Source organism: Leucoraja erinacea, chromosome 17, assembly GCF_028641065.1.
Source record: "Leucoraja erinacea ecotype New England chromosome 17, Leri_hhj_1, whole genome shotgun sequence".
In the NCBI taxonomy this organism is placed as follows: Eukaryota; Metazoa; Chordata; class Chondrichthyes; order Rajiformes; family Rajidae; genus Leucoraja; species Leucoraja erinaceus.
The window spans coordinates 21,546,677-21,561,006 of record NC_073393.1 but is presented as its reverse complement, the minus strand read 5'-3'; the positions used below and the strand labels follow the sequence as shown (position 1 = coordinate 21,561,006).

General features: G+C 38.8%; 1 protein-coding gene across 1 annotated transcript in view; it reads right to left on the bottom strand.

Annotated features, from left to right (window-relative positions):
* LOC129705502 (uncharacterized) overlaps positions 1-14,330 on the bottom strand; it is a 115,007-nt gene that overhangs the window by 1,203 nt on the left and 99,474 nt on the right. Inside the window, exon 23 of the mRNA XM_055649091.1 lies at positions 1,471-1,571. Coding sequence (XP_055505066.1) covers positions 1,471-1,571 — 101 coding nt within the window. The remainder of the gene's footprint in view (positions 1-1,470; positions 1,572-14,330) is intronic.

The window sequence follows — 14,330 nt, the reverse complement described above, 5'->3', positions numbered from 1 at the left end:
TTAGCTGTGATGTACATGCCGAAGATGTGACGAGATCCTATTTGACGGTAGGCTTTTTCTTTAGGTTTGAAACACAAAATATGCTGTGTCAGCAAATCATAGTTTAGTTGCTCCAGGGAGTTACTGCTATTGGTTTTTGAGCTGGAGATCGAACAGTACAGCACAGGAACAAGCTCTACAGCCCACTATGCCTGTGCCAAACAATGCCAAGACCAACTCTTATCTGCCTGCATGCAATCCATAACCCTTGACTGCTTCCATATCCATGTGCCTATTCAAAAGTCTCTTAAACACCACTATCGTACCTGTACTTCAGGCACTCTGTGCCTCACTCAGCTCCTTTAAACTATGTGGCTCTCACCTTATATCTATGCCTTTTATTAATTCTTCCATCCTAGGAAAAGGGATCTGACTGTCTACTCTATCTTTGCCTCTCACAACTGGACGTGAGAGTGCCCGACAGGGAGGAAGTAATTAGATGAACAGTATATTCCATCTAGATTAGAGAGCAACTTTTTCACCCTTTACAGAATGTCCAAGTACTGAATCTATCCACCCAGTTCAAGCAATGACAAAAATCATTGTGATCATGAAAAGACAATCTGTTTTTATAGTAACACTGATTGTGAGGTAAACATTTGCTAAGGTTCTTTTAATAATTCCCCACCTCCGCTTTATGTTCACATGAAAGGAATGTCTGATTTAAATGACAGTACCTCCGATCAAGAGAAACAGTGAAGAGAGAAACAGTGTTAATGTTTCATATCGATGACCTTTTTTAATCATAACTCTCGGAATGTAGATGTGGCTCCAGAGTCACACAATAGTGAATACTACTTCCCACAACTCTAGGAACAACCCCCTCCTCCGCCCCCTACCTTAGATCTTCGCTCATTAGTCCTTGAGACACATCCTTAAATCAATCTAGGTAGCTAAATTGTTTGTATGGATTACATCAGATTCTGTCATGCTGTTTGTGTCATGGGTGTAATGTCTTAAGGCATCTTACAGCGCCAGAGACCCAGGTTCGATCCTGATTGTGGGTGCTTGACTGTACGGAGTTTGCACATTCTCCCTGTGACTTGCGTGGGTTTACGCCAAGATCTTCGGATTCCTCCCACACTCCAAAGACGTACACTTTTGTTGGTTAATTGGGTTGGTATAAATGTAAATTGTTCTCAGTGTGCGTAGGATAATGTTAGTGTGCAGGGATCGCTGGTCGGTGTGGACTCGGTGGGCCGAAGGGCCTGTTTCCGCGCTATATCTCTAAACTAAACTAAATCTTAATTGAACCATACAAACAAGGTAGTTATACCCAGAATTAATTCAGAAAACAAGAATTCCTGTTGATTCCTTGATGCCTTGAATCATTTCACAAACGGAATCAGTATGATCTATTGATCTGTAATAGATGATTCAAGATTTCAAACTCAACACAAATTCCTTTGCTCTGAAAACCTAACAGCAAACCTTGCCATCATCGAAGGAGTAAATATGATCCTGAAATCTTCTTTTATTGTCGACCAATGGAGTAAATAAGTTTCTTCTGTCTTGTGGCTGGTATTTCTGATCTGCAAAGAAATCATCCAAATTGCAGTAAGGTGTAAATATCATCAGTGTTTAATTGTCATATGTACCAAGAACAGAATAAAGAAATTCTTACTTGCACAACACTATAGGCCTATATAAACATAAAACACATTGATAACAAATAACAAGCAAAAGAAAAATCAATAAATGAATAACCCCAATACTGGTTCAAGAAATCTTGGTCCTTAGTGCAACAAATACAGCCCATAGTTGATAATTTAGTTAGTGTTTTGTCGTGTTCAAGAGCCTAATGGTTGTTGCGGAGGCTATTCTTGAACCTTGGTTTTCAGACTTGGTTTTCAGACTCTTATACCTTCTTCCCGATGGGACAAGTGAAATAAGAGCGTGGCCAGGGTGATGTGGGTCTTGATGATGCTGGCTGCCTTTTTGAAGCAGCGACTCCAATAGATCCCTTCGATGGTGCAGAGGTAAGTACCCGTGATTGACTGAGCAGTGCCATATTTTTTTAAATCTACTTTGTTATGAATGAATGTTTATTGGCCAAATATGTACACATACAAGTAATATGCCTTGTATTACAATCTACCAAACTTTTCAACCACAACAATATTTTCAAGGAGAGTTTCATGAATTAATATATCCATTGAATTAAGAAATTCTTCATCACCTCTAAAAGACCTGATTTTAATTTTAGGGTCATACCCTCTTGTTCTGATTGCTCTACATGCGGGATTTGTTTCTCTACTATTATAACCAGTGGGTTTTTTTTGTGATGGTACAAGCCAGCACCTCCAATAAGTTAAAAACTTAATTTTCAAATTGTTAGACTTTTTAATATTTCTAAAGTTTAAAAATTAAAATATATTACTTAAATTAGACGGTCAGACCGTAACATAGATAAAGCAGCTTATAAGATGACGATCTGCCATTGACAGCAACAGCAGGGAATGAAATATGCGCCTGCATGTTTTTGTTTTTAAAAAAAGGAATTATTCTAATCATCTTTCAATCACTCACAACATCCCATTTACTTCAATATTTAATTAAATGATACCCAAGCAGTCCCAGAATAATTTGGTGAATCTTTACAGCAAACTCTCCAACGACAATAAAAATTCTCTGGGTATGACTGAACACAAATACTGCTTTATCGCAATTTAATGATACAGTGGAAAATAATTCAATAAAGGCTGCATTCAATTAAATCAGCTTTGTACTGGGAACACAAGCTCAATTTGACCCCTATCCGTCCTTGAATGAAAGAGGGAAAAGCTGTTCAGAGTTACTTGCTGATTGCACCGAAATACCTGTGGACCCTGCATGAGTATGAGATTGGATTGTTAAGATTTATGGGGCTACTTCTACAAAATGCCAGTGGCTCTGTGTCTTGTGCGTGGTTAGAAATGTGTGAAATAATTCTAACATTTTTAATCCATTAATTGCAAATAACTGCAGATTTGCTCAAGCAGGAATGTGTGTGAGGATGAACATAATGTGTACTAGAATAATATGTAGTTAAATTAAACAATATGCTTGAGGCCTACAATGCAAATTGGATTAAGGACTGGTTTCTTTGATAGCAATTCTGACTCATCAGTAGTCACACAGCATGGAAACAAGCCCAGTCTGAAGAAGGGTTCTGCTGAGTTACTCCAGCATTCTGTCTACCTTCGATTTAAACCAGCATCTGCAGTTCTTTCCACAGTTCTTTCCTACACATAGAAACAAGCCCTTCAGCCCAACTCAAACATGCCTACCTAAGTTTAAAATTAATGAAGGGTGATGCTTTTCATTCTGTAATAAAACTTCCCACTTTGCTTTACATTCCATCCCTTGGACTCCATAAAACATAACAATGCTGGTGTGACCCCTTCTATGAAATTACATCTCCGATTGTTTCTCTACTTTTCAAGCAATTTTTTAAGCATTTCATCCTGAGTTTTAAACAGCATCTCAGCTTTCCTGTTTTCTTTCCTTCACTAATTTGCTCCTTAAATCTCTTGCTATATATAAATCTAGACATTTCACTTGACCTTTGTGTTCCTATTGTAATTATCAATAAAAAGATAATCTTTGATCATTTTCATGTTTTGTACCCTCCATCATGTTCCTTCGACCCCCCAAAAATCAAGATGAACTCTTTACATGCAAAATCCCGTTCATAAAACATTTACCACTGCAAATTAAAAATTCCCACTTTCAAAGTTGGCGGTCAATACTCATCTCAACCACCCTTCCGAACGAAATTTTGTGAATATTGCCACGTCCCACGAGTATCTTTACTCAGTCATAGCCATTATGCATACAGCACAAAACAGGCACTTCGGTCTGTCCTTTATCTGTGCACGGTGGATGGCTTAATTGTAATCATGTAGATAGTGTAAAGAGAAAGATACTAGAGTGAAGAATATAATGTTACAGCGATATAGCATTACAGTAACAAAGTGCAGATTTAAAAAAGTTCAAGGCTCAACAAATTAGACATGGTATTAATGACCCCCTTCATGTCCCCCGGTAAAGCCCCAAATGATCCCCCCCCCCCCCCCCCCCCCCCCCCCATAGGGGTCCTGACCCCCAGGTTAAGAGCCATTGGCCTAAGGCCTACAAAGAGTAGGTTGGAAGATTAGGACTACACCCTTAGCATATGAGAGGACAGTTCAGCAGTCCTATCATAGCTGCGAAGAAGCTATTCCTGAATCCGAAACTGTAATCACCTGGTCTCCTAATCTGAGGAAAGACATTCTTGCCATAGAGGGAGTACAGAGAAGGTTCACCAGACTGATTCCTGGGATGTCAGGACTTTTATATGAAGAAAGACTGGATAGACTTGGCTTGTACTCGCTAGAATTTAGAAGATTGAGGGGGGATCTTATAGAAACTTACAAAATTCTTAAGGGGTTGGACAGGCTAGATGCAAGAAGATTGTTCTCGATGTTGGGGAAGTCCAGAACAAGGGGTCACATTTTAAGGATAAGGGGGAAATCTTTTAGGACCGAGATGAGGAAAACATTTTTCACACAGAGAGTGGTGAATCTGTGGAATTCTCTGCCACAGAAGGTAGTTGAGGCCAGTTCATTGGCTATATTTAAGAGGGAGTTAGATGTGACCCTTGTGGCTAAAGGTATCGGGGGATATGGAGAGAAGGCTGGTACAGGATACTGAGTTGGATGATCAGCCATGATCATATTGAATGGCGGTGCAAGCTCAAAGGGCCGAATGGCCTACTCCTGCACCTATTTTATATGTTTATGTTAATATCAGCCTTCATGAGGTTTTATGAGACACATGGATATGCATGGATGGAGAGATGTAAAGCACGTGAAGGAAGAGAGATTTAGTTTAAGTAGGCATCATGTTCAGCACAGATATCATGGGCCGAAGAGCCTGTTGCTTTACTGTTCTATATTCAGTTTTAAAAAACCTCTTCTTCTCTTCATGGTTTCTGTTCACCCAATTTAATTTTATTTGTGATGATTTTTAAGGATCATATACAAATGCAAGTTATTGTAGTATTGACTTTTTAGTTGCAGTCTGTCAAGAACCAAAACAAAATCTGAAAACAGTACGAAACGTTATAGCTATGCAGTTGTAACATAATCATCTAAAAAGGTTAAAGCTCTGTAGTCCATCAGCATTATTTATAGTTTGCCTTTTAGCTAGAAGCAGTTCATTTCCGTTTATTCAGCTAACCAGCTGAGCCTCTATGACCACCTGCTCCCCTGTCATTTCAGGGACATTTTCCAGTCTCATTTGCAGGGGCAGTGTTTCTACTTTAAAACATTCCTCTTTGTAGTAAAACTGTGATTATATTGTCCGCTAAGTAAGCATACTTAAATATCACACTTTTAGTAGGGGGGCTGGCCTAGAGTGCGACAGTTCAAGGACATTGTTTTCAAAGTCAACTTAAGAGATACCTCTTAACAGATTTTATCTTCCCCTCCTCCAATTCAGTCAAAGAAACAATTTACAAAGATAGACACAAAAAGCTGGAATAACTCAGCAGGGCAGGCAGCATCTCTGGAGAGGACAAATGGGTGATGTTTCGGGTCAAGACCCTTCTTCAGACAATTTACAAAGCCATTTAAATGGCCAAAGGAACACAGTTAGACTACATCTGTAATTTCAGGAATTTGTGCTTTTAACATTGAGCTTCATCTGCTCGGAGTACAAATCACAAATTATACACGCCCCACGATCATTTAAAGTATTGATTGAGACATTAGACCAAAGCCCTGGCCACTATGTCAGGTGGAACCAATATCAAAAAATATATATTACTAGTTAATTACCTCGTCACAATTTGAGGTATTAACACACTGTTGCATTTACTATTTTATAGCAAAACCATTATAAGATCTTAGCAGATAATAAACTTTAAACTTTATTATCTGCCAAGATCTTATGTTTTTGAATTTTGGAAAGCATCATAGTTCTTCAGTTCCAGGTGCTTGACTTATACGATCGTCATCAAGAAATAATTTCATATACTGTTCAATTTTTCACTGAAGATTTGCATTGTAAGTGTCCTTTTTAAATTATGTTGTGTAAAATAGTTTCTCTATATCCTAAATTAACAATTAACATATTACTGGTTTCATCTTAGCATCATTTGACAACATAATTGTCTGAATTTAGCTTATCCTTAACAAATACACTTTTATACTTTCATTTCTCTGTATATCTAATGTTATTTTCAATCTGAACTTAATCAAATGCTCTTTCTGTTTTATTTGAGCAGTTTCCTCTAACTTGAATTTCACTGGGCAGCTATATGGTTTAACATTCTGAGATGAGATATTATTATTGTCACATGTGACAAGTCCCAGTAAAATGCTTATACCTAGGGCGCCGACAAAGTATCCCTTTTTTCCCCCACAATGGTCCCCCCCTCAACCCCCGTAGTTCTCAACACCCATCGCACCCCCCCCCCCCTTAGTTCTCTTGGCGAACCCCCCCATGCCAGGCCCTCCTCCTTTGTTCTCGATGGCCCTCCACTCCATGACTGCCTTTGACCTCGGCGGTCCCCCTTTACGACCTCGGTACTCCAGACTCCGACCTCGGGTCTCCGAAATCAGGCCTCTGGCCCCAGGTTTCGGGCCTCCGACATCGAGACTCCAATAACCGGGCTGATCTCACCCACTCAGATACTGCTCCATTGCAGGATACTGATGAAATCTCTGAAATTGTTCACTTATAACATTGAATGTAAAATGTCTGGATTCCTTTCAACTTCATTCTCTCATCTCATTTTCAAAATCAGATGCAGAAAGTTACATTGATCAGCTCACATTTTGTTCTATTCACTTTGTTAGTTCTGATCACTTTTCTCAGTTCATTACAGTTTAGTTTATTATCACGTGTTCCGAGCTCTTCAAGGGAGATGCTAAATGCATTTCGTTGTCTCTGTACTGTACACTGACAATGACAATTAAAATTGAATCTGAATCTGAACAATGAAAAGCTTTTTGTTGCGTGCTATCCAGTCAGCAGAAAAACAAAACATGATTACAATCAAACCATTTACAGTGTATAGATACATGAATAACATTTATTGCAAGGTAAAGCCAGCAAAGTACGATTCAGGATAGTCCATGGGTTACCGATGACATAAATAGTCGTTCAGCACTGCTCTCTGGTTGTGGTAGGATGATTCAGTTGCCTGATAACACCTGGGAAGAAACTGTCCCTGGATCTGGAGGTGTGTGTTTCTGCACTTCTATACTTTTTGCCTAATGGGAGAGGGGAGAAGAGCGAGTGTCCTTGATTATGCTGCTGGTCTCGTCGAGGTAGTGTGAGGAATAAATGGAGTCAATAGAAGGGAGTAAACACAGAATAGTTTGTGTGATGGTCTGGGCTGTGTCCACAATTCGCTGCAAATTCTTGCAGTCTTGAATGGATTTGTTCCCAATCTAAATTGTGATGAATCCTGATAAAATGTTTTCAATGGTGCATCTGTAGAAGTTGGTAAGAGTTGTTGGGGACATGTCAAACTTCCTAAGCATATGCAGGAAGTTGGTGTGCTTTCATGGTCGTTGCTTCAATATGGGTGGTCCAGGAGAAATTGTTGGTGATATTGACTCCTAGGAATTTCAAGTTTTCTACCATCTCTACTTCGGCACCATCAATGCAAACTTGCTGACATTGAGAGGTTGTTGTCTCAACACCAGGAGTAGAGGATCTCGATCTCTTTCCTGTATGCCGTCTCATCATTATTTGATACATGGCCCACAATGGTGGTGTAGTCTGCGAATTTGAATTAGATTTGTACATGGCTGCACAGCCGTGTGTGTACAAGGTGTAAAGAAGGGGGCTGAGAATGCATCCTTGTGGAGCACCAGTGTTGAGGATTATCATAGAGGATGATTAGTCCCCTATCCTCACTGATTGGGGTCTGTTGGTCAAGAAGTCGAGGATCGAGTTGCAGTGAAGAGTGCTGACAACAAATCCCATGAGTTTGGTGATAAGCTTAGATAGTTAAATGGTCTGACGTAGGTGTCTTTCTTATCCAAGTGTTCCAGGGATGAGTGTAGGACTAAGGCAATGGCATAATCCTTGGACCTGTTGCGATAGGTTAACAGGTTCTCAAAAACCTCTCTAATTTTTTAAACCACCTGAAATTATTTGAGTCAGTTATTTTATCATGTAAACAAACAAAAGTTGCGTAAATTATCATGTCTTTTGATTTCTTATCTCCTTCAATGATAAAAGGTAATAAACACAAGTTACTGACCACTACCAGTGATGCTTAGAGACAGATATTCTGTGCATCTGTTAGGAAAGCTATGGCAGGGATAGAAGCAAAGGTAAGAGCTGTAGCAAATAAAGTGAAGGAAATAACTTCAGAAGTAGAAAAGGTTATATTTTCTTGGCCTGGATAGACTGAGGTAAATAAAATAAATTAACTTTGATTTAAAAAATAAAATAGGAAGCACATTTGCAACCACATCTAACAAAGATCAAAGACTTTGAGAAAGGGGAGGAAATTACTATTAAAGTGAGTCCAAGAGCCATTTGCATTTATTTGTTTGCTCTACCTGCTGCCAAAAGCCTTATCAATAGTGCAATAATTTACCTACAGTCTTACAGAGTAGTCACCAATACAAACGTGGCATCAGAATATTAAATTCAGGAGAGTTATTTCTGGTGATACAAAACCACAGACAATATGAAGAGGCAAAAAATACTGCCAAAATTGCTACTCCATTGAAATGTCAGAGGTTCATCACAGTCCAGTTCACATTGGTATAAATAATGCATTGACTTCCAGAAAATTGTCAATCTGATACAATCTGAGTAGTCTAGGAATGATTAAAAGTCACGTCAAAGAGGTGGGTTTCAAGGTTTAAGGAGGCATTTCTAGCGATTCGGGATACACGCCTAAAGGCAGGGCAGGGCAGGGCATAACATTGTTTTTTAAACTTTCATATAGTGGGAATGGAAATTATCTAGTAAGTCAATTATTACAGGAATGACGAGTAACTTGGATATGATGCATGGTAGGTAAGAGGTTAACCAAGAGAGCAATGTAATACTGCTGTCAAGTTTGGAATTGATTATGTTACAAATGAATGTATTAGGGGTAATTGTCAAAGAAGTGATGGACAAACAAGGCAGACAGGAATAAAGATTATGGGAAAGTAATTGAAAAGCAAATGCTGCAAATATTGAGAATATTTAAATTAGTTTATATTTCCAGCATATATTTTACTCTCCTCTGTTTCCCTTTATCTCTTTTTGTTTACATTTCCACCAGACATATCATCTGCAAGTCATCACAATTTGCATCATTCATTACCTCCTGGTCTCCACCCTATCACTGGCATTCGCTTTGTTATCTCCACATAGTCCTTTTCTCAACAAATTAATATGCACTTATTTTCTAGCCATTGCTTGAATCATTAACTCTTTATCTCTTCACAGATGCTGCCAGAACTGCTAATTCCAGAATTTTATTTTTATATTATTGAAAGTTGTTTAAGGATCAAATAAAATGCCGGCTGTGTGAAAAAAGATAAATACATTACAAGGAAGGTGATAGGCAATGCTTGGATATTTGGATAAAGCGAAGATAGTGTCTCAGAGCAATGTGTGAGTCCTTCACATTTCAATGGCGGTGAGACAATGCACAATGACTGTGGTAAATATAAGCAAGGGTGAGGAAGAGAAATGCTGCAGAAATGTCTGATGAATCTCTCTTCAAACTTAGAGTTCTTTTTTCTATGATGTGGGTTTCAATTTTACTTCAAAGTTACTTTTGACTTTAAAAGCAGCAGCTGGGCTGCTGTCCTACTTCATTGCATTATCATAACAAGGTCAGAAAAGGATTTCCAAAGTGTTCATCTTCATCCCTTGCAAGATGAATGGTTCGAACGGTGCAGAGTACTTTACAGGCTGCTCTGATGGTCGTCACCAATTAGCTTTTATACTCTGTTCAATAATTTATTGATTACATCGTGAGTCACAGATTACTTAAAATTCCTAGCTTTAATGATCATTAAAAGTATAAAACAATCAATTAAATCTGAAGGAATTTCTAGATTTAATGATGACTAGACCAAGTGCAGACCCGTTGCGTCTGTTCCCCCAACGTACGGTTGCGGGGGGGGCGGCATCACACACACTAACTACCCGCCCCCCGCACACATGTTAACTACCCCCCTTAATCCACAGCGGCGGAGAGGCGGAGCCAGGATGCAGGTGGGCCTCGATTGATGGGCATGTGGGCATTGTGACGTCAGCAGCAGCAAAAAGTGAGTTTTGTGAACAACTTTATTCAAAATCTGGGGAAATAATTGACCAAATTTAGAGAAGATTTCTGAAATCATAAGTTAAATCCCTACCGAAGTATGTAAAAATCTCTGCGTTGTTGCGTTTGGTTTTCGAGGAGATATGTTTCAAAGGCAAAATGACACACACCCACAGTTTTAAAAGTATATAGATATGATTACAGACCTTTATTTTCTAGTTTTGTGTATTTTCTACAGAGAACTCATATCAGGAGATATTTATCTGCAGAGAACAGTGCATTCGGCCGAACGCACTATGGGAACTACACTCGCCCCTCTGCAGGAACTATACATCAGAAGGTGCAGATTCAGAGCCAGCAACATTAATGGTGGACCCCTTCCACCCCAGCAACGGACTGTTCCAGCTGCTACGGTCAGGCAAACTCCTCTGCTATCATGCTGTGAAAACAGAGAGGATGAGACAGAGTTTCTTCCCACAGGCCATTAGGACTGTAAACTCTTATCTCACCAGGGACTAACTTACTGCACCACACTACTGTTGTGTTGTGTCTTTTTTAAATTGCTGGGGGTTTTTTTCTTTCTTTCTTTTTTTTCCTCACCAATACGTAATTCTGTTCTATTCTGTTTTGTAGCTTTTTTGCACATTCCGCAGGCATTGCCACTTTTCATTTCACTGCACATGTCGTATGCGTATGTGACAAATAGACTTGACTTGACCTGTGATTACCTGCCATTTCTCAGATTTAGTATCCATTAATAAAGAGCACCAAAACTATGTATTCAAGTTCTCAATTTGGAATATTTAACAGAACATTAACTTTATTAGAAAGTTTAATCAGAATTTGATATAGGAAAATATACTACCACATATAGCTTTACGGATTTGAATATTTTATTTTGCATTTTCTCATAATTTGCATGACCTTGTTCAATAGTTGCTTTAAACTGAGTTGTAGCCTCTCTTTGCTGTCTGGGGATAATGTCAGATGCAGATTTCTTTATTGGTGGCAAAAGAAAACCTGCACGCAATGTACATTTTTTCTCTTATTATCAGTGATGTAGGAAGTTGGAAATAAAGTAAAGAAACAATGCCTTTGGCCGTTTAGTTTGTTGAAGCCCATTGTCAATTATTACTGGTACCATTGCTGGGCTATTCAGAGCAATGTTCAGAATTGAACAAGAGTCAAAAGTTTTATTGTCATGTGTCCCAGATAGGACAATGACATTCTTGCTTGCTGCAGCACAACAGAATATGTAAACATAATACAGAACAGGAGATAAAGTTCAGTTTGTCTATATACCATAGACCATATATATACACACAATAAATAAGCAGTTAATGTGCAATAGGCTGTTATTGTTCAGAGTTTGTTTGATGGTGAGTTTAATAGCCTGACGGCTGTGGGGAAGTAGCTGTTCCTGAACCTGGGTGTTGTGAGACAATTAATGTGGAATGGAGTCACAGATTGGCAAGGATTTCCTTCCGAAAGAATATGGATGAACCATTTGAATCTTTGTAACTTTAAATACTTACAGATTAAAAAATGAATTCAAATTGCCAAGCAGTCACGGTTACATTTAACTTCATGTCCTATATATTATTTGCATTTTGTAAAAAATATCTATTGCGATTTCCATAACACAACCATTACTTTACAATTAACCTCAATGACCATTCCCAAAAAGAAAATATATTGACTTTGGATAAAAAACTTAGATAAAAAACTTTGGATGAAAATCTCTTCAAAAGGGTTATACAAATTTAATAACAATATTTATTGCTCATCACTAATTGCTGATTAAATAGCAAAGATCTGCCAACTGGAGTATAATATGAAAAAAATGAAACTCAATTTTAGCAGAAAAATAAAAAGCATATAGGAGACTGCAGATGCTCTGGGCATTTTATCTGAACGGCGAGAGACTTCAGAGCTCTTAAGATGTGGGTTCCTGATGTCAAAGTATATGATTCATCAAAAAATTAAGTGAATGCATTGGCCTAATCACTGCAATAAGCTGCTTGGCTTGTGAAAAAGATTTCAATGTCCAAGTGAGTTTATTGTCATGTGTCCCTGTATAGGACAATGAAATTCTTGTTTTGCTTCAGCACACAGAGTAGACATTTACTATAAAACAGATAAGTATGTCCATATACCAAGGGGGACACTACTTAAAAATTTGGTGGTCACCTATTAGAAGACAGCGATAAACAAAAATATATTCTTTCAGACCATCAATTTTTGGAACACACGCTTCCCCAAAGGCAGGTAAAAATAGAGTCTATGAATATTCTTTCAGCAGCGCTAGATAAAAACTTGACAAGGAAGTGGGTGAAAGGTTACTGCAGGACTTGAGAGTACCGAGTTGAGGTTATAATCAGATCAGCCATGATTTTATGTAATGCCACTGCTTTGACAGTACACTGATGCTAATCCTTCTTCCCTCTCTCTTCCATCTCCCACCCCTCACCTTTCTTAACCCCTTTACAATGTCTCCCACCCATTTCTCATTTCTCCCTTGGTTTTCTTACTACTTTTAATAGGCTTCTCTTCACCATGCTGCTTTGACTCAATTTCTTCCTGGCCTGAAAACAGCTTTTAGTCTTAGTCCTTCATGTACAACAAACTGGAAACTTAATAGGCCATTAATTAAAAAACAATTGCTTTCAGTGGGAAAAGAGTGAATATTTTTGGCGGCATGAAAATTGGGAATTAAAAGTTCACATATAAACAATTTAATACATGCACAGTTTAAATCTATCATATGATTTCTAATATCTATTCCTCTGATGTTCGAGTGGGAATACAAAATCAATATCCAAATGCATTGATGCTGAATATACATGAATCATCACTCGCAACTACTCTCGAAGGAGATGTAGTGCCATCTTTTAGTTTAGTTGCATGACAGAAACAATTGATTATTTTTAAGTTAGATGTATATAGATTCAAATAGGGCCATGAGAATCTGAGCGAATGTATCCTATGATGCAAAACACATTATCTGATGAACAGAGTGAGTAGAGAGAGCACATGAGTCTTAACAACATGCCAACAACCAAGGCATGTGAGTGTTCTTCAGTGTTGTCAATAACATCCAAGGCCCAAGCGCCTAAAGACCAACCCCAAAGGAGTCAAGGATGAAGGAAGAGACATCTAGGCCAGTCAACACCAAGAGGAAGAAAAATGTCAGATTTTCTTAATAAAAACACTTTATCGCAAAGTGTGATACAGTCTTAGCATAGCCACAGCAAAGATAAAAAGGCACATTCAACAAGGACCCTGAAGTAGAAAACAGATTTATTTTGCTGGAAATTAGACAAGTATTTGGAGAAACTACACCCCTGAAAGTGCTCACAGAAAATAGTTGGCACCTTGCAACTCCAAAATTATCATCTGGTGCAGCATCTCATGTCCATCCAAGTAAAGCCTTTGTTACACCTGTGGCGGCACTGGGTGATGGGCCACGCACTGTACATAACATTCGGCTCTTTGGGGGGTCGCATGTGCCCGGTGACGAGAGATAGGGGTCACGGTTTAGTCACGGGTGCCCCTGGGGAGTATTTAAGGGTTAATCGCGCTCGCACAGGGTTGGTGAGTGAGGAGAATTAGTGTAGTAATAAAGAACCAGTATTTCGAACAAACTTCGTGTCTGCCTCGTTTTTTAACGGACAACTCCACGTCCGCTACATTTGGTGATCCCGACATGATTAACCCTTAAATATTCCCCAGGGGCACCCGTGACCAAACCGTGACCCCTATCTCTCGTCACTGAGACACGTGACCCCCCAAAGAGCCGACGGTTATGTACAGTGCGTGGCCCATCACCTAGTGCCGCCACACACCTATAAAAATATATTAGTGGCCTCTATGTACAGTGCCCTCCATAATGTTTGGGACAAAGAACCATCATTTATTTATTTGCCTCTGTACTCCACAATTTAAGGATTGTAATAGAAAAAAAAAAATCACATGTGGTTAAAGTGCACATTGTCAGATTTTATTAATGGGTGATTTTATACATTTTGGTTTC